The sequence below is a fragment of the Watersipora subatra genome, chromosome 1 (assembly GCF_963576615.1).
Source record: "Watersipora subatra chromosome 1, tzWatSuba1.1, whole genome shotgun sequence".
Lineage (NCBI taxonomy): Eukaryota > Metazoa > Bryozoa > Gymnolaemata > Cheilostomatida > Watersiporidae > Watersipora > Watersipora subatra.
The window spans coordinates 45,803,830-45,829,581 of NC_088708.1; the positions used below are offsets into that span (position 1 = coordinate 45,803,830).

Consider the following 25,752-nt stretch of genomic DNA (forward strand, 5'->3'; position numbering starts at 1 on the left):
TTTGAGCGCCACTATGGGAGAAGAGTTGAAAAATAAAGCGCCATGGCGTTCAAATATAGGTGTTACAGCAGGTTACGAAAACCAGAATTGTTGCATTGAAATAGAACGTCTCCATCTTAACATATGCTACGAACTTACTTGAAAAGTTCCTTGTTGCAATCATGGTGGTAAGAATGGCACCCTAAAACACAGCAAAGCAGATGTCTCATACCGAATGACATAAGTTACATCGTAGAATGTCAGTCTCATAGTGATATGCATTTAAGTTGCAGCACACATACATGCAGTTATTACCTTGAGCTTTCGTCGTGCGTTGAACTTCTTCAGGCACTCGACTGTTTCTTGTCTGTGCACCACAGAGGCAACTCGATCTCTATGCTAAAATTTTCAAATATTATTAAGTAAAACATTACACTATGCAAAATTATTCAATTGTCCTTGCTCCATCCTAAATCGCTAGTCTTCTCTATTCAAGTAATCAGACAGGTGTCCAAAAACAGTTTGATGACAGGAACAAATGGTCAGGAGAAACATAGCTCAAAGGATTGTCTTCTCCTGCTAATAATTTACAATATCCGTGAAAAAGCCACAACATTACCAAAAAGAATGATGTAAAAACATTCAACTAGGTTACATAAACTAAATAGTTAGTCGCCTTTAGTCACCACTCGTAAAGGCTAGGAAAAAGACTGCTTTCCACAAGATTCAAACTCGCCAATTTCGGCTCGGTAGACCGACACGCCACCACCTAGACCAATCGATCACCTTGCCATATTTTGGAACTATTATGCAAATACTTATTACAACTGATGATCTGTTACAGCGCACCGGACTGATAGCATAATAGTAATTAACTAACTTAGATAAAAAGGAATTAGGCTTTGAGCTAGATGTTCACAACACAAGATAACACGCCAGGCTATCAGTCATTCTGAACAACCTACCAGCTTGTAGATGTAACTCAAGAGAGATCACAATCATTACAACTTTTATGACAGAAAATTAACTTTTTGGAAAGTAACGTGTGTTCTATATATACTGAACATAATTTTGAGTTGAGTACTATTTATGGATAGTTGAATACAACTATCCATAAATACAAAATAATGAAAGTTTGTAAAGGTTTCAGTTACAGACCGAACAAATATTGTAAATTTATAAACACTGGTTATCATTATCACTCGTATGATGATTGATGCTCCGAAGAGCATAAGAGCTTCATTAATTGAGAGTCTACTCAAGAGTAAGTCTATATTCAAGTCTACTCAAGAGTAAGTCTATATTCAAGTCTACTCAAGAGTAAGTCTATATTCAAGTTTACTCAAGAGTAAGTCTATATTCAAGTCTACTCAAGAGTAAGTCTATATTCAAGTCTACTCAAGAGTAAGTCTATATTCAAGTCTACTCAAGAGTAAGTCTATATTCAAGTCTACTCAAGAGTAAGTCTACATTCAAGTCTACTCAAGAGTAAGTCTATATTCAAGTCTACTCAAGAGTAAGTCTATATTCAAGTTTACTCAAGAGTAAGTCTATATTCAAGTCTACTCAAGAGTAAGTCTATATTCAAGTTTACTCAAGAGTAAGTCTATATTAAAGTCTACTCAAGAGTAAGTCTATATTCAAGTCTACTCAAGAGTAAGTCTACATTCAAGTCTACTCAAGAGTAAGTCTATATTCAAGTCTACTCAAGAGTAAGTCTATATTCAAGTCTACTCAAGAGTAAGTCTATATTCAAGTCTACTCAAGAGTAAGTCTATATTCAAGTCTACTCAAGAGTAAGTCTATATTCAAGTCTACTTAAGAGTAAGTCTATATTCAAGTCTACTCAAGAGTAAGTCTATATTCAAGTCTACTTAAGAGTAAGTCTATATTCAAGTCTACTCAAGGGTAAGTCTATATTCAAGTCTACTCAAGAGTAAGTCTAGATTCAAGTCTACTCCAGGGTAAGTCTATATTCAAGTCTACTAAAGGGTAAGTCTATATTCACGCTGACTAGGACTCCTCTTTGCAGTGCAATTATTCAGTGAGACAAACATGCGGTTCAAAACAAATTCATGACTGAACAATGAAAAGGCCAAAATACACCCAGCTACAACAGCATCAGAACTTTATGTCTAAGTGACCCAACACTAAAGGTGGTAGAACCTTATTAAATAAAAGCCAAAGGCTGTTGAATCGATCAGCTAGCCAGAGCTGAGAAAAATATTTCTCTTTTGGTTTTCAATAAACTATTTGCTAACATTTATTGAACACTTCTCTAACTAAAGGTATATCACTTGCGCGGCAGGGTTAGTTATACTTCATCGTATAGAGATGTGTGTACTTGTATGTATGTATGCGCTATGATGTTTAAAGTTTTTATGATATAAAGCAACTTCATTTGCCCACACCTCACACCCATATATGTACCCTGTGTTTACATACAGGGGTCAACAACTCCCAGAGCCCATCATACAACAAGAATGGTAAGAGCTTACGCATATCCAAGGATGCTTGAGAGCATCAATGGCTGTAATTCTCCTGGCCGGATTGACAGCAAGCATACTGTTAATCAGGTTCTTGGCGTCTGGAGTGACTGTATCCCACTCTGGTGAGGGGTACTACAACCACATGTCAGTACGTCAGTCGCCAAACTAAACAATCTTTACTATAATAAGAACCGTGTCCGTCCTTCATAACATAGATACTCTTATAATATACGTGTCCCGCTCTGTAATAAGAATGTTCGTCTATCCATCCGAAGCAGCTGGAAATTATGGAAAAAAGATTGCATCGTATAGGATTTGAACTCATGATATTCGGTTTGCCAGCCTGACACTGTTACACCTGATCTAATCATCCGCCTTACAGCATATCAGAATAGCTGTGAGCATTCTTACGCTCTGTGCTTTAACGGCACACCTAATGATCCTCACAGCACACCTGAGTGCCACAGCACTAGTATTCACAACTTTACATATCAAGTGAAGTATTTTGTGCATAATGCTGTGCAATAGGTCTAACATCAAGAAATGTATAGTCATAGCTTAGAGCCATAGAATCCGGTTATGTGCTGTTGTGTACAAAATGCAATTGGAAGGTTGGATACAGTATTATTATTACTATGCAAAAAATCCGATCAATAGACAAAAGAAGCAATATGGGGACTTACATCATACGCCCCTGCCTTGATCTGATGATAGAGCTTGTGCTGGTCCTCATCCCAAAATGGGGGATAGCCTACTAGCAGGATATAGAGAATAACTCCGCATGCCCAAATATCAACTGGTTTGCCATACGGGTCCTTCTTAAGAACCTCTGGTGAGAGATATCCTGGGGTACCAGCAAACCCTAAACACAAACAGTTAACATGAGCGTGAGGAAGGGGATAGTTAGCTGAAAGTCTATGAATCAATTCAGAGGATTTAATAATTAAATATATGTAACTGTTCAAAGAGAATGTAATTTAAAATAGTACAGTATACCACCAATTCTTGCACACTTGCAAAATATTTTAGCAATGAGGATGCAAACAAGATAGTATTGTTAAGTAATAATATCTAGCTGATCTGCTTAGCATAAAAAGTGAATTTTATAGAATGATTTCAATGACTGCTTTTGTTGCATTTGTTTTAAAATATGGCTATATTTTGGCTATATTTGTTTTTATTCAAATAATATAAGAGATAATTCTAAAAGGCTCAACAAACAAACAAAATAATATTCCATAATACTGCAGATACATCAGATAATTAGGATGACACTGACTATCGGGAATGATGCTGCAAGATTCGACAAGAACAGATACATAACCTACACAGGCAAATACCATAAAATATGGAACAAGGCATCACTTAAATTTTGTTTTATGATGGATAGACATTAGCTTTATTTACATTGGGTAACTTCGTTTAAAGCAAATTAGACAAAGACACAAAAACAAAAAATAGTAAAGTAAATTAAGTGTATTTAAAAATAAACTTCTTGACAAGAACAGCTAGAAAAGCAGAAGATTGTGACGAACCAAACCAAGCCTGTTGCTCTCCCTTCACATCGATCGCCAATCCAAAGTCTGCTAATTTAACAGCAGCCCCTTTGTGTTTACTCGCTAATAGCAAGTTCTCTGGCTATAAAAATAACATCAGGCCATGAAAATGGTTTTGAACCAGCTGACCCTTTCCACATAGTAACCACTAAATCACCATAAATTTAGCGCTGTCACCCCTTTTTGACTGCACGGAACTGAGTTGGAATATGAGAGTCAGTCCCAGGAGTTACTCAACAATAATGCATGTAAGCACTTGCCGATGTTTGCCATTCATCAGACATAGTAACTGACAAACGCAATTACCATTTGAAATGCCATTGGTTGACTAGGGATTTGTATGGCCACAATTTAACACTTGTTTCTAGTCTGTGCAAACAACAGCAATTGCAAAAAGGTTGATGAGCAAAACAGATTATCAAAATACATAGAAGTCTCCTAGTTTCGGTGTACAAAAAGCAATGCAATGATACACACCATGCTGTGTTCACCTTGCACTAATAATACCAGAATCGATTTTACCCACATTTTGGACTTTTACCTCACAAGATCAGATATCGACTGAATATCAAGGGTGTTTTAAGGTACTCTAGACACGAACAGTTACATCTGTGTCATTCTAGTCATTGCCATATTTTGACTGACCAATTCAATGATCTGTTTTTTAGAGTTACAAGAAAAATAATATCATTTAAATAACGGCATAAATATTGGAAGTTATGAACTTGGTAAGGAAAAGTTGCATTTAACAAAAAAAGTTTCTTTCAGTCTGTTACACTTTGAGTCAAGTCAAAGTGTAACAATGTCTAGTTGCTAAGTTTCAACAATAAAACTAGTAATCAAACAATATATTGTGTCATTAAAATACAGCCTCTCCTCGTCTCTAGCACAAATTTCTGTGATTACTGATCTCAGAAATTTTAGTAAGTCAATTAAAATATTACAGCATTCTTTCACCGACACATGTATTTTGTAATGCTTCCAAATCAATTTACAAAATACTTCTATTTTAAGATAAAACAGTACCTTAAGTTACCCAATTTGTTGGAAATATTTTAAACACAAACTATTCATTGTCGATATCGGTGATTAGATTTGATATTGATGACTCTATAACTGAAAATTGATGCTAAAGAGGACCGTGTAAAAGTTTGCAAGCAAGTATCAGTTTACAAATGTTTAGAGTGTCTATTCAAGAGTTGGCCAATGTTAAAACTAATCTCTGTGATTAAGTTCTAGCAAAACGCAAGCAACGAGCAGTTAAGTCAACCAGCAAGGAACCCCAACAATAGGTCTAAGTATGTCTCATATGTTATGTCTAAGTAAATTTTAGACCAATTCTAGCTACGCCACTTTGCACACCATTCGACTTATTCAAATAGTAAGTTTCTTAGCAAATATTTTGTGAGAATTTCACCTCTTGAATATTTTTTGCAGCATCACAGCGATTTTTCTGTTACTTCATAAACTTCTACTTAAAATCATGCAATATTTAACAATGGTACTTCATACAGCTCTTTATGATAAAAAGACTAATTTTTGGGGTTTCAGTAGAAAATCTGGCAGTTTTACCAGAATTAGGGTATTAATTGAATAGTTCATCTTATAAAGGTCACTACCTTACATCGCCGAAGTTTTGACTCTGGTCGAGCAAATACAGATCCTGAATGGTCAATGTCTTACCATTAAATGCACTATTTATTTGAATCACCAAATATCCTGGTGATCTTGTGAGGTAAAACACCAGCGATGTGGGTCGAAAGACAGATGCCAGCACAAAAGTGAGGCAGGTACCTTGAGAAGCAATACTGAACCCATGCCAACCTTTGGCAGAGAGACGAAGTCAGCACATAATTACAAATGCATGTTCAAACTACTGAGATTAAAAGCATCCTTGACATCATATGTCATCATATGACATCATATTACCAGCACTGAATTCATGAGAAGGTGGAGGAAAAGTTGCTTGTGCTAAACTGCACCTGAAACTCCCTAAATTTTCATTTTACAAGTAATCAAGTCTAATAATGTCGCATAGTAACGAGAAAGATATAGCCAATACGCCTTTGGTTTCCACCAGATGCTTCCATTTAGCAAACTTGGGAGGCAGCACGGTGAACGAGTGACCAATATTCGACCGAAGACGAAATCAAGAATTATGTTCTTTTCATTCTAACCATAGGGAGAAAAACGACGATTCATTTTATTATATTTTACCTAGCTTTTCAAATATGGGTTAACGCTCGCTCAAACTAAAGCCTGGTTCACACTACATCGTATGTCGACATTGTCCTTTCGGCATTCATCATCATCATCCTTTCAGCATCGACGAAGCAATGCGGATACGTGGGAAAGTTTGCAACTGTCAAACTTTCGGGAAAGTTTGCAACTATCAAACTTTCCCGATATTTCGCCGAGCATCAATAACAGCCTGTACAACGTGAACTATTCCAGCGATAGTAATTTGCGGTCGCGGATTACGTGATTTATTTATTTCCATTTATGATAGTTGCTGCAGGACTAGTAATTGATTCAAAAAAACAAAGAGATTTCTTTGCGAAAAATTAAAAAGAAAATCCAGTATAACACAAGAGTTCAAATGGGCAGCTCATGTATTCATCTCAATTATGATTTTTGCTGCATTCAGTACTCCGGTTGAAACTTTAGCATCTGGTGGAAACTTTCAGCTAACAGCTTATTATTGATCTAGCTAGCCAATTACAGGTATTACAGGTGCCATAACTCGGGCATCTGATAAATCAGTGCTTGAATGAAAGATGGGTTTTAATCTCGACAGAGTGCTCTTAAATTCAGAGTGCTGACCTTGTAAATTGCAGTTCAGTAATGCTTCAACTGTTTGAGGACGAAGTAAATCAATTGCCGGTAAATCAAATGCTCATAAGCAATGGTCAGAGGTAATAAAATATGGAGACATGATGACAGGTAGGTTATACAAGCAGTTGATGCCACTAGGTTATACCGAATCCTTAACAATATTTAGTGAGTGCGATGTTCCAGCGCCGCCATCAAATATTTAAATTATTGAACTGCTATTTTTCAAAAATCTATCAATAATAAGCAAATCCAATTGCTTCAAATGTATTTGATCATTTAAAAAAAGGCTTTCATCGCCTACAACAAAGTGAGAACACTTAGAGAACGACTACATATATTTTGAACGGCGAGCCTGGACCATGCAACTTCATCGTAGCAGAGAAAGAGCTCGTCATATGACAAGACAGTATTTATTAAAAAAAAGACTGTAGCTACGATTATCTTCTGTTGACTGAATTTCAAGAATAACAAATTGAGTGCCAGAATTTTTATTACAAACGATCGTGATGACTATTAAACAAGAAAATGCTGTGGAGAAAGGCTATCTGGTGGAACTCTTGTAAAACACTCTGTGCCAGTTAACTCATGTATACACCCTGTTGCTTCTAGAACAGATACATACTGTTCATTATTATAAAACTGGCTTTAAATATTTTGATTGGTTCCGGGAGGAACCACAACATTAGCTCTTAAAAACCGGACAGTTTAGATCATAGCTGCTTGAGATGATAACTCCGACTGGGAGAGAGCCAAATAATTAAGCAATGATATAATGCGAGGAAGGTGTTACAGCTTTTTTTGGTCATCATCTGTTTTTAAATTTTTATTGCACATGCTGATCTTGAGCACACACAGTGCCTTTAGCCCAAAATACAACCCTAAGATAAGGCGAGTCTACACGATTTTTGTGGCCTCAAAAATGCTAAGACTCTGGGAAATCACCGGCCAATCAAAGCAAGTTATAAATAGTTGCAAATCAATAAATAAATTTTATTGACCTCCTGCTTTGACTAACTCTAACCAGTTTAAGGCATGACAATGACTACATAAAAGGTATGAAATGATTTGCATTATTGATGTAGGTTTTTACTGTAAAACAGTCCAAGCACTATAGCGCATGCCCTTCCCACTCGCACTTAATGAATCTTCGCATAGAATTTTGAAGCTGCGGTCACAGCGCCATCACTTGGTCAGACAGTTGACATGTCAGTGTTACCAGGTCTGACCAGAGCACCAACTAGTAGTAATTAGCAGCTCAACCAATAAGGAAAAGTTTAGATGAGGCAAGTCACTATTAAATTTTCAGGGAGTCATATAAATGAAATAGAACTATTTTTATAGCAAAAGTTAAACATTGGCGGTAGATATGTGTTAGCTTTTTTTCATCTTATTAAAGTAGCATTGCTACTTTTACTATTTTTTGTAACCGTTAAGAATCTGGTACTTCGATTGCAACTACAACTGTAAAAAGCATGCAGTTATTGAAAACCGTATGTGAAATAAAAGGCAACTAGTGCACCACTTTTTTTCTTATATGAAGAGGCCTACTAATAATAGGTGCCAGGTAATTCGCAAGCTTTAAAAAATAATTTGATCTCTCGACATGTTCAGTGATGTATACCCAACTTAATTCACTCTCGATTGGGCTGTGTATACAGTAGAAATCACAATTTTTCCAATCAGGAACAATCCAGCTAGTACAAAATTCAGATAGTTGGCACTTTTAAATCCAACCGACTTTCCGTGAGCTGCTAACACACTTGCATTCTTGCAAGCAACATCCTCCGTGTTAGGAGGATGTCGATGGCTGTTTATTTCAACTGACAAATAGAACACCTTTCACAGCTTATTGATATGAACATTTGCAAAAAAAATTGCCAGTAGCGTTTTTCGTGTTAAGTTTTTATAAATAGTTTTGGTATTTCAAAGACAAGAAGCTTTACAAAACCATCTGACAAATAGCAATAATAGATCAATAAAAGTGCCAAGATGTTTTAAATAATTTTTAGAGCATTGCAAACTGATTTCAAAGGACTAGTGTCATTGCGAAAAGTAAAAAAACAAAAAAGTTATTTGCCAGATTCATGTTTAGCATTGATTCTTTGTAAGATATATTAAATTTTAGATACAAATGACACTTTGTTGTTTTCCTTTGAATAAAATACGCTAAGCGTCAAGCTTTAGACAAAAACAGTTATCAACAGAAGTTCGTGGCGTAGCTACCTATTATATTAAATGAAAAACATGATCTATTGTTTTTACATAAAATTATCAAGCCCACTCGAAGCCTTCATATTTTTAAGCTAAAAGCAAAGCATGTAATATACATATAGCGCTCATTAGTAAGCCATTTCACACAAATTTTAAAGACGAAGCATTAACATATCAACCAAACGTAGCAGCCAATTCTCCACAGCATTTGAAAAATGATAAAGTTAGTATATGGTATATTAGGAGAGGAGAGACAAAGGGTACCTCACAAGGGATATCTGCTCTCTACAGTCAATCAATGGTGCTCATATTAATGACTATTATAACATTGTGTTTGAACCCAGCCGTAACACAGGATAAATTTCCTGTTGGTTGATTAACGTGATTCCTATCAATGAGGCCTCTAAATTTAGATCATTCCATTAATTTTGTTGCTTACAACGGTCAAGCAAGGTCAAGGTCAAGCGCGGTCAATTTTAAATTCTATGTAAGCCTAGTCTAAGATTTTGAATATAAGCTTTACTATCGCTTGACCTGCACTGATTCACTATTGAGTTCATCATTTGTTTGCATAAGGACTCAAGGTAAGTTCACAAAATTCATTTCATCAAAGAGCATGTGACAGCGGTAAGTCATTTTGTGAAACCTTCACTTTAATCAAGAGCACCTCCTTGTGAAACAATTTCTAATTGTTTAGAGCATTTGTGGGCAAACAGTACTATGGGTTACTGACAAACAATGCTTTATCATTCTTTGACTAAATAACAACTTAAAACAGCTCAACATATTTTTATCACAAGATTCCTAGCTGTCGGTGGTGTTTGGATAACTTGGTTTAACATAGCTTAATATTCGTTACAGAAATAAACCTCATCAACAGCAAATTTATGAGTACATCATCATTCCTTCTAATTCATCAGATACGCATTGCTGAGGAATACAAGTTCATCGCGTGTAGCTGACTATCAGTACGAGTGATACTATAGCGTTATTACGATAGCTCAAGAGTCAGTAAAGTTTAATATTAGTTGAATCTTTGTTTTATGTTTAATATTTGAATATTACATCAACAGCGCTTATAGTTTTTCGCATTATCTCCATTAAATATATGAAAACAGCTCAAATTTTCACTATATACAAACACATAAAGTAAGAAGGAAAATTTTTAACAACTCACTGCAAAAGGGGCCAACCAAGAAATGCAAATCTATAATTGGTTTTGGCATAAACTTAAACATGAAGAAGCTGTCACTGTATGACGTTGTTAAAATTCTCCTGCCACACCTTTAAATGAAAAGAGTGAGTTTGATGAGTGCAATTCCATTGACTCAGTAAGGTGTTAAATGCTCTCTCTGAACAACCAAACCTGAGATAACTGAGAGGACTAAAAAATTAACATTTTCTCTTGCAAACGTCTCAGCAATGTGGACACCTTTTGTCAACACGATAGAATAAAACCAAATATCACCAGCGCAATGCGAGCCTTTTCAAAGCCTCACTCTCTGGGCCTGAGTGGCCATAAACTACCAAAAACAAATATGGATGAAAAGTGAGTAGCTTTACACATGACACCAATGACTGTATGTACAGAGCAGACAATCCCTTACCGCAACCCCTAATCTTAATGGAGGTTTACCCAGTATTGTTTACCTTCAAGTCACGGTGGACAACCATGTTGTCATGGCAGTAACCTACACTTTCTAGAATCTGTTGCATACAGTGGCTAAAAGAATAAGATGAGAGAGCAGATTTGGCAGTGCTAATTGCAGGCTAAACTCGGCTAAACTCTAACAGAAGAAAAATGTAAAGCATAGAGCAATCAGCAGATTGGTGAGCAAGAGAAGGCAAATAAGGCAAGAGAGAAACAATGGGTGATGGCGAGATGTTTGGTTCAAGCCGAGAGAAACGGACGGAGAAGAAACGAAAGACAAATCGTTTATCAGTGTTATCGACTAGAATTTATCGTTTATCGACTAGAATTTTAGTTTTCAACCAAATTAGATTTCACTCTGGTAGCTGGGAGAAGTAAACGCAATGAAAATCTTAATTAAGCGATCTTGACAAAAACAACAAATAGATTGTGAAGAAGACTACATATTTATAAACTATAGATTTGCTGTGAAGAAGACTACATATTTATAAACTATTTCTAACGTAAGCTTAAAGCGAGAACAGAAGTGCGAAACAAAAAAGAGAAAAACCCTAAGTCACGAGTTCAACAATTGCCCTCCAGTCTTAACGATTTAAGAAAAACAAAAACACTTCAAATTGTGAGTTGAGAGTCAACTCGAGAGCGTTAAATCAATTAAGCAAAAAATATAGCATTATTTTTATATGGTGCATGCAAGAAGACACTGCAACATATTATACATGAAATAACTAAAATAAGCTATTTTATAGAAATGTTAATGGCAATCATGATAATTGCTACTTGGCATTTTTTAGGCAAACAGCAGTTGTGAAGCAACCATAATCCGACGCTTCTAAGACAATTATTATTAAAACATCATCAAAAAAAAAACTTGTCAAACATATTATAAAAAAGTGAGCAAAATGAAAGAAGGTGGATTATGATTAACTGGTAATTGTATTGGAATGATAACACAGATTTTTAGTAGGTTTTTATTTTCCTGTTCATGAAGAGATTGTGTGACAGACGCAAGTGAAAGATAGCTGGAGAACACAAGGTTCATAGCAAATAAGTGCCAGCCAGGATAGAAAGAATAAAATAAACGGTTCGAGCACACAAAACTACTGCAGAGTGCAAAGGTTCCTACACACATACCTTCAAATCCCTATGTATAATGCTATTATTATGACAGTGATGTACACCTTCCAGAATTTGATGTATGCAGTAACTGTAAACAATGACATGGTGAAATCAGGTGCGCATACGACAGCAAAGGAATACATTTAAAAATATATGTAAGAAATAAGTTTACACAAAACGAATCAAGAGAACCAGAGGCAAAATGCAAACTCGATTACAACATGGAAAGCCGAATTGAGCCATGTCGATATGTTCACCAGGCAATTGCAATAACAATACAAAAAGATTTTTCCAATACTGATCATTTAAACAGATTTTATATCTAAATTCAGATTCAAGCGAGGGAGTAGGCAACTCTTTAGATTGTAAAATCCTATGTAGAAGGCTTTTACTTTTTGCCACTATCAGCTGCAAGAACCAAAAGGTTGTTTGATATTGCTGCACATCCATTGAAATTAGTTCGGTAAGAATTTTCACTAGCATCATTATCATTGTTAGCCACAGGAAAATACCGATAATTAATTTGAGGTTCAATTACACCAAAACAGTTGTTCAACTTGTTCTTCTTGGTGATGGTACTGAAAACAATGCGTATTTATTCAGTGTGTTTGTAGTAAAAAATTAGTAACATAAATTGAAGCCAAACCAGTCAGTCTACAACAAATAAGTGATATTCTTTTTTAATACAAAAGTTTCTGTGTCGGCATTCTTCAAGTAATGCAGTTCACGTTTTCAACATTCCATTGTTTTTTCAAAGTACTTTTAATATTTAAAAACATTTTGAAAAGAGTGGTATTAAATAATATATATTTACTACATTTAAGCCCAGGGTTTCTTCTGGTTGTGCATTGCCACCACATCCACACCAATGGCTTCTATTGGTGGCTAAGATGCCATCAAATTTTCATGACTCCAAATGGTTGCTTCATTATTCAATTGATAGATGAAGTTACAGCATGTCAATTTAAGCCCATGCAACTCCGCATATACTACTGCGCTGGTATTTTTTATTGGAAGAAAACCTTTAAATAGCATTTTCATGAACAACTGCCTGCAAATAATCAATCGGAGATCAAAAGTTTTGCTTGAGCATTCGATAGAAACTTTGCATGTCTATGGGTTTTTATTTGAAGATGTTTGAAGGTTGACCTGCAACAAAATTCACATTACAGTTATTTGGTATGAAAAGGTTTACCATGTCTTACTCTGCTATGTTGTAAGTTCAAAATATATGGAAATGTGATAACAAGCTCTTAAAAGCTCAAAAATGAACAGTTAATCGCAGCCATCACGGAAATGCCATAGGTTGGAATCCCTCTCAAAACAGCTAAAATGTGACGTAGTTGAATTCATGTAACCAGGCTTGGGGCCACTAGCAGTGCAGTGCATAGTGCAGTGCAATTTAAAAATAGAAATGTCTAGTGCAATGCTAGTGCAAATTTGACATGAGTCCCTGGGTGCACTAGTGCAAGTGCCGTGCACAGTGCAACATAAAATGCTCTAGTGCAATGCCTAGTGTGGATTGGAAACTTTTTCATAAATGCACTAGTGCAAGTGCAGTGCCTAGTGCGACATAGTATGCACTAGTGCAGTGCCAAGTGCAGATTGAATATTATTATTTTCCTTTGATGGAGATGATGGAGATGGCATTACGTTTTACTTTAATATTGGTATTGAATATGGAACTTTGATATTTCTTTGCAATGTTGTTAACTACTCAAATGAGCATGTGTTTGGAGTTTCCATGAATCCCTAGAACTACAATCAAGCCAACTTTATTTATTTACCATTGCCTATTGTCTTGTCTATTTGTCTCCATGTCAGTATTTGTGGATGTACATGTACATGTATACTGGTTTATCCAAGGGTAGATTTTCTTGTTGTACATAGTACATTTATGTAATAAGAAGTGAATTCTTCCATTCCATGCTTGCTTAGTATATTTAGTTATTGTAATTGTAATACATTGCACTATTTGATATCTGTTGTCATCTGCACTATTTAATATTGAGCATTATTGTAGGTCTATGGTTTGTTTGAAATTTTAGGTGAGGCTAGTTTATTTGACAAATACATGGCTGACATCCTTTGCACAGCTATAATTGTACTCTTGAAGTGGATAGCAGTAGATATCTGTTGATTAGCAAGCAATTCTTGCAGCTGCTATAGCAAAAACGCTCATTGGTCTAGTGCCTAGTGAAGTTTAATAGTGAAATGCCTAGTGCATTTATGATTTTACACTGCACTAGTGCTAGTGCAATGTCTGGTGCACAAGAATTTTTGCTATTGCAGTGCCTAGTGCATTTTTGACTTCACTTTTCGATGCACTAGTGCTAGTGCAGTGCCTAGTGCACATGAATTTCTGCTAGTGCAGTGCCTAGTGCATTTTATATTATTACTATGCCATGCACTAGTGCTAGTGCAGTGCCTAGTGCACAAGAATTTCTGTTAGTGCAGTGCCTAGTGCATTTTATATTATTACTATGCCATGCACTAGTGCTAGTGCAGTGCCTAGTGCACCTTACTGTCGTCTAGCCAGCAAATAGTGCAGTGCGCTCAATACTCACTAGTGGCCCCAAGCCTGCATGTAACCTAGTTCATTCACGCAGCACATTCATGTAACCTCACTCGTCAAAATATTTTCACAAATAAACTTCACGCATTCAATAAAACCATGTCTGTTGTCCTAATGCATCTATTTCATCACTACTGTAATGCTGTCACTTTGAGCATTGATATATTAAAACCTAGCCTAAAAATTAGTTTAATTTTTTAATCTTAGCTCGAGGGGGTAAATATCATGCTCTGATAAACATGAGCCTGTTGGTCACCTGTGATGGTAAAAAAATGCTGCAGAAACTGTTGGCAAATGGCGGAAAATATGGGTCATATGATCAGATTATGACTAAATGATTAGACCAAGCTGAAACGAAACTGTAAAGTAGCGATCATCTATAATTGATAAGGGATTTCTGGGAGAACCCGAAGTGTTTGTCATGAACTAGTGCTATGAGACGTTTTATATCGAGCCTTTTATTGGCCTTCCATTTCACATGATAACATCACGTGCCAACACAATAACCACATCGAGTTGAGTACGCCATCAAAATAAAAGGATTCCAGCCTACGGTGTTTTTGTGATGGCTGCGATTAATCGTTCGTTTTTAGCTTTTAAGAGCTTGTAACCACATTTCCATATATTTTGAACCTACAACAAAGCAGAGTAAGACAAGGTGAACCTTTTGATAACAAATAACTGTAATGTGAATTTTGTTGCAAGCCAACCTTCAATATTTGAAGACTGGCTCATGCAGACTGAATTTTTTTACTACTTTAGGATGTTTTCAGGATTTCAGTTGTTGATAGTTGGCTACTTGTGAATACTCTCAGTGTTTCAGTTGTTGATAATTGACTACTTATTAGCACTCTCAGTGTTTCAGTTCTTGATAGTTGGCTACTTGTTAGTATTCTCACTGTTTCAGTTGCTGATAGTTGGCTACTTGTGAGTATTCTCAGTTTCAGTTCTTGATAATTGGCTACCTGTTGGTATTCTCAGTGTTTCAGTTGTTGATAGTTGGCTACTTGTTAGTATTCTCACTGTTTCAGTTGCTGATAGTTGGCTACTTGTTAGTATTCTCACTGTTTCAGTTCTTGATAATTGGCTACCTGTTAGTATTCTCAGTGTTTCAATTGTTGATAGTTAGCTACTTGTTAATACTTTCAGTGTTTGTTGTTGATAGTTGGCTACTTGTTAATACTCTCAGTGTTTCAGTTGTTGATAGTTGGTTACTTGTGGACATTCTGAGAGTGCCAGATTATAAGGCTTTATACATACAATGAATATGATAACTTTCTAAAGAGTACAGGCTGTGGCAACCTTGCAGCTCAGCCAAAGATATTCATTAATTATGGCAAGCAGAAAATTGATTAGATTTGTTTGCTAATGTGTATCTAACTTGTTATGCTAGCGAAAAAATGTAGCAGAGACAGTAACTTGACAACAATCATTGAATAAAATGTAAGATAACCTTAAAGTGGAGGTTGTTAGGGTTTACCGTTATGAACTAACAAACCTGCCCCAAAATAAGGATGCTTTAACGATGTATTCAAACGCAAAGCCACGGCCACATGGCAATAAAATTAAATTTTCAATGCAGGCATATCTCAATCAAACCTACTGAAATTTACAAAGAGTAACCAAATGCGTTCATATAGAAGTCATAAAATATGCATTGATGCTAACTTTTTTGTCCAATTATTATATAATTCCATTTGCTACATATTGAACTGCGATATAATCATCTGCTGATCAAAAAGTGAACATTAAAATCACCAATAATCAGCCCAATAAAACTCCAGCTTCAGTTGAACCTAGTAGAGTCAAATTGAGCATCACCCAAAGTATTTCTTTGCAGGCTTTTGGGCTTGCAGTTGTTTCAGTTCAATTGCTGTGTGGCCACAATTTAAAGCACTTGTTTTATTTAGCCATTATGAGCAATAGAATTTCATAGTCTATTATGATATTTAGTGCTCCACTAAAATGAAATTACAATATGAAGAATCTGACTACAAAACGATATATTTTATTAGTAGCTCGAATAACCATTCCGCTATAAACCTTTGAAAAGACTAACTAAAATGCTAAAAACTCTTGGTTTCTGCGACAATGGGGAACAGGTGAACTAAAGCACCTTACAAAATGAGAGCACTTGGTGAAGCCATGGTTACGCCACATTTCTTATGTTCATTTTTCTGAAAAACGGGGCTTTTCTGAAACAGTTCCCTTTTTATGGTCATGACTCGGCGAAGAAGATTTCCCACACCTACCGGTACACTAGATCAAAAGCAAATAGTTTTGTTCAGCCCTTACCACTAGTTTAGGGACAAATTTTCGAGTAAAAACATGTTGCCTGAATAATATTAAAATTCTTGTTCTGATTTTTGGCTATTTACAAAAATTAGAACTTTAAAAGACAATGCTCTTGATTTTTAGTAGTTTTATAGAAAAAAATGGTGAAATAGAAAATCAGTTAAATGGTTTATTGTCCGCCTAGAAGCGTGAATTTCTAGTCATGAAGTGAAGACGTGATGTGCAGATTAGGGATCCAAATGAAAGCAGGGTAGATGATAGAAGATTGATGAAAGACACAATTAAGGGGGATACAGTAATACATCAACATGGGCTGGAGAGCAAACCAAAACAACACTCTACTATTAGGGAGGTTTAGAATCTAGAAAGACTATAAAATCAGCCCCAACAATCACATTTTATTACATGATCCCGACAAAAATATCAGTTTTATGGTAATTGACTCTTAAGGGGTCCCAAAAGAATGGTTCCGATTTTTTATTGTAAATACTCATACCATTACAGAAGTTCATGCTGCAACTCTAAACTGTAATAGTTTTTAATGCATCTTGAGATGATGATGGATTGAACTCTTGAATGGAGCTATTATAGAACCTAATGAAAGTCAATTCCTAACTATATAACCTATATAACCACATAAAAGATGAAAGAAAGATGAGTGTTGTAAAAAAACATCTAAAACAGCCCGACTGAAAGTCTCAGGTTCTTTTACTCACCGACTCGCAGGCTGAGACCAAATTAATCACAGAACCAAAGAAAGCTAAGCAGAGCGGTTGATCGAATATTTTAAAATAAAAAGGTTTTATGTCCACTGCGGAGCTACTAAATTTTTAAGATTTAAAGATTTTAATCAGAACAAATGATGGGGTAAAAATAGATATCGATTGAAAATAATTTAATCTCATTTTTCAAATCTAAACCTCCCCAGAGAGACAGTAGTTTCAAGGGTGCAATTACAAGTTATGATGGACAAACAAGTGAAGAGATACTCAAGGGCAAATGCAAAGTGAGGAACAAAGGAGTAATTATTGATTCCTAACTAGGGAAACACAGCGTATAATAGTGAGTACAGTATACATTGCGTATAAATTACTAGACACGATATGTGCTAATAGTTAGTATTGCCCAGTAAAGCTATACTACGTACAAGCACATAGTACAATGATATGATTGCCAATAAAGTAATATATATATACAAGTATAATATACCTATATGAAAAAATTAATTTGTTAGCTTTCTTGTATCTCACATTACTGAGTTGAAGAATTGCTCTAAGTACAATAAAAACTACAGAAATGTTATAGAAACTAAGTATAAAACTTGTTATAAATCTATTCTCAAATATGTCCAGTTAAACACTACTACATCAGCGTTGTTATGAAGAATAACATAAGTAATAGTAGCAGGGTGGTCGGATAGTGACTAAAGAGTTAGCTATGATAATATTTGACATATGTTAGATTCTATGAATTACGTTACTTAATATTACTATCTGGTTGCCATTAGAATATTTGTATTGTTCATATTCAAGTTCTTATCTTATGAAATCGTATCGATTAACTACTTAATAAGTCACAAAGTTACAAATTGCTCCAGTCGAATGGCGTAACAACAATTTTATATTTACTGATAAAAACTGGACACTTTGCATTTAATTTGGTAAACTTATTTGAACCGCCAATGCAAACCTGTAAACATAAGACTACCTTTATCCAAAAAAGTTGAACACAATATAGACAACAATGATCGCGCATGACAATGTTTTAGTATTCATAACAAAATGCTACTACAAATATTAAAGCAATAATTGCGACTGATGGACATACCTTTCATTACTACATATCAGTGACTTTATTTCAAGTAAAAGAATTATGATACTTTTTATAAGCGCGAGATAAAGCATTGATCTCTCCAAAAACTTCACTTTAATTCATAACAAAACAAAAATTTAATTCAATCAAATCTGCATTTCAAAAAAACTTGATTTCTTGCAATTTCAGATAGCATAGTATATATACCTTGAAATGATAATATATACCCTGCGGATGATATATCAGTAAAGCCATATAACATAACTTTATAACATATATACCTAGTATATAGAGTATAAACCACTTGAACAGCGCTATGTACATACTTATGGTATGGGAAAGTTAAACCATGTAATATGCATGTCTGATATATACCAGAATAACTGTAGCACACATATTTAGTATATGCCTGTAAAACATTGTTACATACATGATTTCGTGTATGTTCTATTGAAATAATAACAAACACATGCACAATATAAACCAACATACACCAATAGAACTAAATTTAATATACACAGTAAATGTACGTATTAATAAATCGATAATATTACACATAATCATACTGATAAACTCCATGCGCTGATCGAACACCCACCAGGTGTAACCACTTCAACTGTATTGTGTACACACACCTAGTATGTGTCAGTAAGTAAACATATATTGCAATATACCAGATAAACACTGGATACCTAACTAAATATATTGCACATGCTGTATACACCACAAAACAGATTATTGTAAAAAGACATGCCGCGGATATGAAGGGCTTACCTTGCATCAGCCTCACTGTAAAATTCGCGTGCAACTATGTCCTCAAATAGTTCCCCTCCGGTTACCCTGTTGGATACAAGTAAAGTGTTCAGTGTGTAAAAGCAGCAGTATGCAGAGAAAATAAGACAAGAAATTTTCCACTGTTTGCAACTGTTTTATGAGGCAATTCAAATGGGAGGTGACTCCGGTAAAGGGCTGCGAACCTTTTGGTAAATCCAAATGTTTCCTGTCATTGTCTGATATCAAACATGGATAGGTGCGACTGGTGACAAACATGGATAGGTGCGACTGGTGACAAACATGGATAGGTACGACTGGTGACAAACATGGATAGGTGCGACTGGTGACAAACATGGATAGGTACGACTGGTGACAAATATGGATAGGTACGACTGGTGACAAACATGGATAGGTACGACTGGTGACAAACATGGATAGGTACGACTGGTGATAAACATGGATAGGTACGACTGGTGACAAGCATATATAGGAGCCATTGATGTCAAACATGAATAGGTGCCACTGATGTCGATTATGGATAGGTGCTACTTGTGACAAACATTGATACGTGTCACAGGTGACAAACACGAATAGGTGCCACTGGTGACAAACATGGATAGGTGCCACTAGTGACAAACATTGATAGGTGCCACAGGTGACAAACACGGATAGGTGCTACTAGTGACGAACATGGATAGGTGCCACTGATGTCAATCATGGATATATGCCACTGATGTCAAACATGGATAGGCACAGTTGATGACAAACATGAATAAGTGTCAATGGTGATAAACATGGTTAGGTACCACTGTTAAATATATTGCTTCACAGATCATCTTTTCATCTTGAACATCCCTAATACATTTGAAGAGTTTGTCATTAAAGGTTCTGTATTAATAGCCAACTACTCTCAAAGCTTAAATTATTTGTAAGAGTCCCTACCAATAAAAATTACCATAACTCAGCTAGATTTTAAATGTCATTATCACCATTTAGATCACTGCTGATTATTCACAGATTTCGTAGCATAATCATAATAGCCTGGAATCTAATATGGTAATTTTGACCAATCAATATATAATTGATCAATATAATTATTTTTTTCAGGACGAGATGCAATTGTGATTAAATAATATAAATGTTGATTATGTTTTATTTTTATTAAACTCTGCAATGTTAATGAGATTTAAAAATATGTACAGAGAAAACATATACTAATTTAGCATGTTTACATATTTATTGCAATTTAAAAAAAAATTCCTATCGACTTTCTTTCAACTTCATGCACAAATTTGGATGTCGTTCTATTTATAACAAGTGTGATAGATGGAGTTAATTCAGGAATGCAGAGTGACAAGTCAACAGACTTAGCATTGGCACCTAAAGTTTTGTACCCGTAGCAAAGGAATTGCAATATGTAGACAAACCAGGACAACCAATTGACATCTCTCGTACTAACATTAGATTTTCCAAAATTAAATTTTAGGATGGCTAACAAAATAAGTTCCGTGTTCTTCATAATGAGTTTTTTTGAGAGAGAACATTCTTTTTTACAAAAGAATCGTTCAGGATCACTCCGACTGATACTGGAATTAACAGGCACTTCTGAAAAATCAATTTAACCTTAGAACCTGTGATCACAGTGTCAAATGATGCACAGATTCCTGCAATAGAATGTTTACAGTTAGGCCACAACTTGTCATGCCAATTTACTGATCTAGGGCTAGCTGTTGAATCGAAGAATCACTCCTAATTAACAAAAACTGCTGCAACTCATCCGCATTCCTCAGCCAATTTTATATCGACCGGCAGCAGTAATCAAGCAGTATATGATCGAAGGCTAATATATTTACTCCAATGTATCAAAGTTGATAATGCTATCACAAGCATCCCGTGTAGATGGTTGTAGTTGCAACTGGGCACTGTTAGCGAAATAAGGGTATTTATACCGGCTCAGCAATTGAGTCCTTCAAGGGCTGAGAAGGCTAAAGATAAATATAGGTCCACTGACATTGATAATGATGTCATGTACATCAACTAGCACTACTAAATATTCATGCTCATCAATTACAATAGAACACGAGATAAAATGACCCAAAGATACAGCCTTTTCAGGTTTGGATATGGAATACTATGTTTTTTCAGCCCCTGATGACAATGTTCGCCCCGCCTTACGGCGTGGCCAAAAAAATTACTAAGAAGCCGAAACGTTTTGAGTTGAAGTCTTCCCACAATGCCTGAATGTGATCTGAGAGACTAGAGTCAACAGAAGGTTCCATTGTGGTTATCTTGTGTGTTTATGATATTACACTCATGTTGTGCTTTTTAGTGTTTATATCAAACTTTAATTCATTAGAGAATGCTCGTAAAATTGAAAGTGATGGTTGAAAGTGATGGTGAATGATTGAAAGTGATGGTTGAAAGTGATGGTTGAAAGTGATGGTTGAAAGCGATGGTTGAAAGCGATAGTTGAAAGCGATAGTTGAAAGTGATGGTTGAAAGCGATGGTTGAAAGCGATAGTTGAAAGTGATGGTTGAAAGTGATGGTTGAAAGCGATGGTTGAAAGTGATGGTTGAAAGCGATGGTTGAAAGTGATGGTTGAAAGCGATGGTTGAAAGTTATGGTTGAAAGTGATGGTTGAAAGTGATGGTTGAAAGTGATGGTGAATGATTGAAAGTGATAGTTGAAAGTGATGGTTGAAAGCGATGGTTGAAAGCGATAGTTGAAAGTGATGGTTGAAAGTGATGGTTGAAAGCGATGGTTGAAAGTGATGGTTGAAAGCGATGGTTGAAAGTTATGGTTGAAAGTGATGGTTGAAAGTGATGGTTGAAAGTTATGGTTGAAAGTGATAGTTGAAAGCGATAGTTGAAAGTGATAGGTGAAAGTGATAGTTGAAAGTGATGGTTGAAAGTGATGGTTGAAAGTGATGGTTGAAAGTGATGGTTGAAAGCGATAGTTGAAAGTGATGGTTGAAAGCGATAGTTGAAAGCGATGGTTGAAAGTGATGGTTGAAAGCGATGGTTGAAAGCGATGGTTGAAAGCGATGGTTGAAAGCGATGGTTGAAAGTGATGGTTGAAAGCGATGGTTGAAAGTGATGGTTGAAAATGATGGTTGAAAGTGATGGTTGAAGGTGATAGTTGAAAGTGATGGTTGAAAGTGATGGTTGAAAGTGATGGTTGAAAGCGATAGTTGAAAGTGATGGTTGAAAGCGATAGTTGAAAGTTATGGTTGAAAGCGATGGTTGAAAGTGATGGTTGAAAGTGATAGTTGAAAGTGATGGTTGAAAGTGATAGTTGAAAGTTATGGTTGAAAGCGATGGTTGAAAGTGATGGTTGAAAGTGATAGTTGAAAGTGATGGTTGAAAGTGATGGTTGAAAGTGATGGTTGAAAGTGATGGTTGAAAGTAATAGTTGAAAGTGATAGTTGAAAGTGATGGTTGAAAGTGATGGTTTAAAGTGATGGTTGAAGGTGATGGTTGTAGGTGATGTTGAATGATTGAAAGTGATCGTTGAAAGTGATGGTGAATGGAACAGCAAGTTGAAAGCGAGGGTAAATGGACCAGCAAAAATATGGTTACTAAGGAAACAGAGCTGGAAATAATCAAGAAATTTAAAAAAGGGGAGACTGCGCAAACGTCATCTTCAGAAAAACAAAAGGAAAGCTATCGGTTGGTTTAAAAGCCTTGCTGAATTTCTTGCACAAAAACACCTAATAAAAATTTTCAAAAGTCATTTTTCGAGCAATGGTAATGACTATTGACAGGTGCTTGATGCATCTCATAAATATTTGGAGCAGTCGCCGGAGACGGGCTTTTTTGCAGAAACTTTTTTCCAAACGAAAGTGTTAGAAAGCGTAGGTGTTAATAGGATTCCACCTTCCGATTCTACTCCCCCGAAATGGATTAATGTCGTATCCATGGGTTCTACTTTACTTCTGATTGGTCAGTTGCATTCATTGTAATTCACTTTGAACCATTTGATGTAACGTATGAGAAATGGCCTTGCGAGTATGGTCAAACAACCATATGTACCTGCAGACACTATACCTACGGCGACTATACCTACGGCGACTATACCTACGGCGACTATACCTACGGCGACTATACCTGCAGCAATTATTACCCACAATCAATCATACCTACATTAACCATCCTCACATCAACACTACCTACATCAACCATACCTACATCAACCATACCTGTATACACCAAGGCTATATCAACTATACCTATATCAACCAAGACTATACCAATGCTCACTGCATCCTCAAGTTCTGTAGCTTGGAAAACCCTATTTTTGGTACTAAAAACTACCTCTGCCCACCCAGCTTATTTGTAAATGTTTGAAGACAAATGTCGGTAGTATAAATGACTCAACCGATTAATAATACAAATGATGAGAATAATAATAAGAGTTGAGTTTCAGAGTGGTGGTACTTACAAGTCAAAAACAAGGTAATGTACTCCTTCATCTTGTATACTGTCATGTAGACGAACTGCAATAGAAATTCCTCATCAATCAAGATTATGCAGTTTATGAGACAGAATGACACCTGCTGGCCACCTATACCGCAAATGAGTGGGCTGAGGCATTGTTTCATAGCTTTCATTAGGAACTTAAAAGAGGATCAGAGTCATGAATTCCTAAACAGCATTCATAAAGCCCTTCATTCTCACTACCTAGTCATACCTGCCATACCTGTCATACCTGCCATTTAGGATATTCAAATCATATCTGCAATCTGCCTTACCATCCATTACATCCCTACTTCTCTAAAAACACCACTCACCTTATACCAGACTCCAACACCTTGCCAATTTACATTATAGAACAGTGTTATGCAAAAAGAGCTTGTTCTTTGAATACACATTATTTACTTAACTCACTTTTTGTCTCATGGTTGCTTTAAAAGGCATTGAGGAGTGTAAGTAAAATTAATATCCATCCATACTCAAAACTGGAGCTACGGCAAAATCTCTAATTAATATACCCTTCAACATAAATATTGCACAATATATAAGTTAAAATCTGAGCATGTATTTCACTCTACACCAAAGTAATTCCAACACGAACATTTGGAGCTTTTTAAAATATTGAAGTTTTGTACATAAACACGCATGCATGAAGTTCTCATTCATATGGTCTCACTATGATCAAAAGTGTCCATATTAAATATCAGTTGTACTAAATGACTCATGAACTATGACTAACTGAAATGACTAACATGACTATACATGCTAACACCATAGACCCCATCAATCCGATGATTCATTCTCAAGAAAAATTGTTTTGCAAAGCAATGGTTACTTCAGAACATGCACATCTCATTTCTAAACCATTTTGAACTGACAAAGAAATGTAAGAGATCTGAGCAGTTGTCATTGCTCGCTGATATACGTAGTTAAAGGTGAGCCTGGTAAACACTATTCCTTGCTACTATTATTATTATCATTATTATTAGAGTATAAGGATTGATGACCTCATCTACTCGAGTCTGCAGTACAGATATACAACTTTATAAATACCTACCGATATTTTGATGCTTGAGTAACCTGCATATTCTTGCTTCTCTTTCCAGTTTTTGGTGGTCTAAAAATAAACCAAATGAGAATAATGAGCAAATCGAAGCAATGCATCTTTTCTATGGTGTGTCTATCCCTTGTAAGTTTGAGATGTTTAGTACAATTAACCATGGGTATTTGATCACGATATTACGCCTCTACAAAGTTTTCCAAATACTAAAAACAGCCATGTGGTTGATAATCAAAAAGTTAATGGGTTCATGTAATCTGTGAAGCAAATATACTAGGCTAGTACCAGTTGATAGACAAACCAAAAGGGTGTCAACAAAATGTGGAAAGAGGAAGTTGAAAAAAAGTTAGCAAAGTGAATTTTGTTGTCAACAACAGTAAGATGCTGAGTGGCATCAAATAACCGAGGAATGGGTTACGGCGGTGCGCAAAATTATAGCAACCGTGTTCATTGTTGATTGAAAAATCTGCTCATTTCATACCAGCTCTAAAGTCTGGTTCACAATATGTCGCCGTACGTCGCCGTGGTCCTTTCGGCATTCATCGTCGACTATGTGCACCGGGTACCAATAGCATTGACGAAGCAACGCGGATACGTGGGAAAGTTTGCAACTGTAAGACTTTCCTGATATTTCGCCAAGCATCGATGACGGCCTGTACAATGTGAACCATTTCAGCAATAGCAATTCCCGGCCGCGGATAGCGCGATTTATTTATTTCTGTTTATGATAGTTGCTGCGAGACTAGTATTTGATTTGAGCACGCGGAAACAAAGAGGTTTCTTCACGAACAATTAAAAAGTAAAATGACAACACTACGTCACAGAGTATTTGCTGATGCAAACGCGGATGGGTTTGTAATAGTGTGAACATTGTTACCTTTGATGATCACTAAATATTGTGGCACTTGAGTTTAAATGCATAA

The 25,752-nt window shown here is 35.8% G+C and overlaps 1 protein-coding gene across 6 annotated transcripts in view; it reads right to left on the minus strand.

Annotated features, from left to right (window-relative positions):
* Positions 1–25,752, minus strand: part of LOC137385945 (calcium/calmodulin-dependent protein kinase type II delta chain-like) — a 62,723-nt gene that overhangs the window by 29,040 nt on the left and 7,931 nt on the right. For 3 of the 6 annotated variants that reach the window (XM_068072574.1, XM_068072572.1, XM_068072570.1), the window contains exons 3-11: positions 24,827–24,886; positions 23,738–23,792; positions 19,297–19,362; positions 10,721–10,793; positions 4,004–4,106; positions 3,152–3,330; positions 2,478–2,600; positions 295–378; positions 139–181 (exon numbers count right to left, since the gene is read on the minus strand). In XM_068072574.1, coding sequence (XP_067928675.1) covers positions 139–181; positions 295–378; positions 2,478–2,600; positions 3,152–3,330; positions 4,004–4,106; positions 10,721–10,793; positions 19,297–19,362; positions 23,738–23,792; positions 24,827–24,886 — 786 coding nt within the window. Of the gene's footprint in view, positions 1–138; positions 182–294; positions 379–2,477; positions 2,601–3,151; positions 3,331–4,003; positions 4,107–10,720; positions 10,794–11,855; positions 11,929–19,296; positions 19,363–23,737; positions 23,793–24,826; positions 24,887–25,752 lie in introns of all 6 variants that reach the window. The other 3 variants (XM_068072575.1, XM_068072573.1, XM_068072571.1) reach the window with 1 other exon arrangement.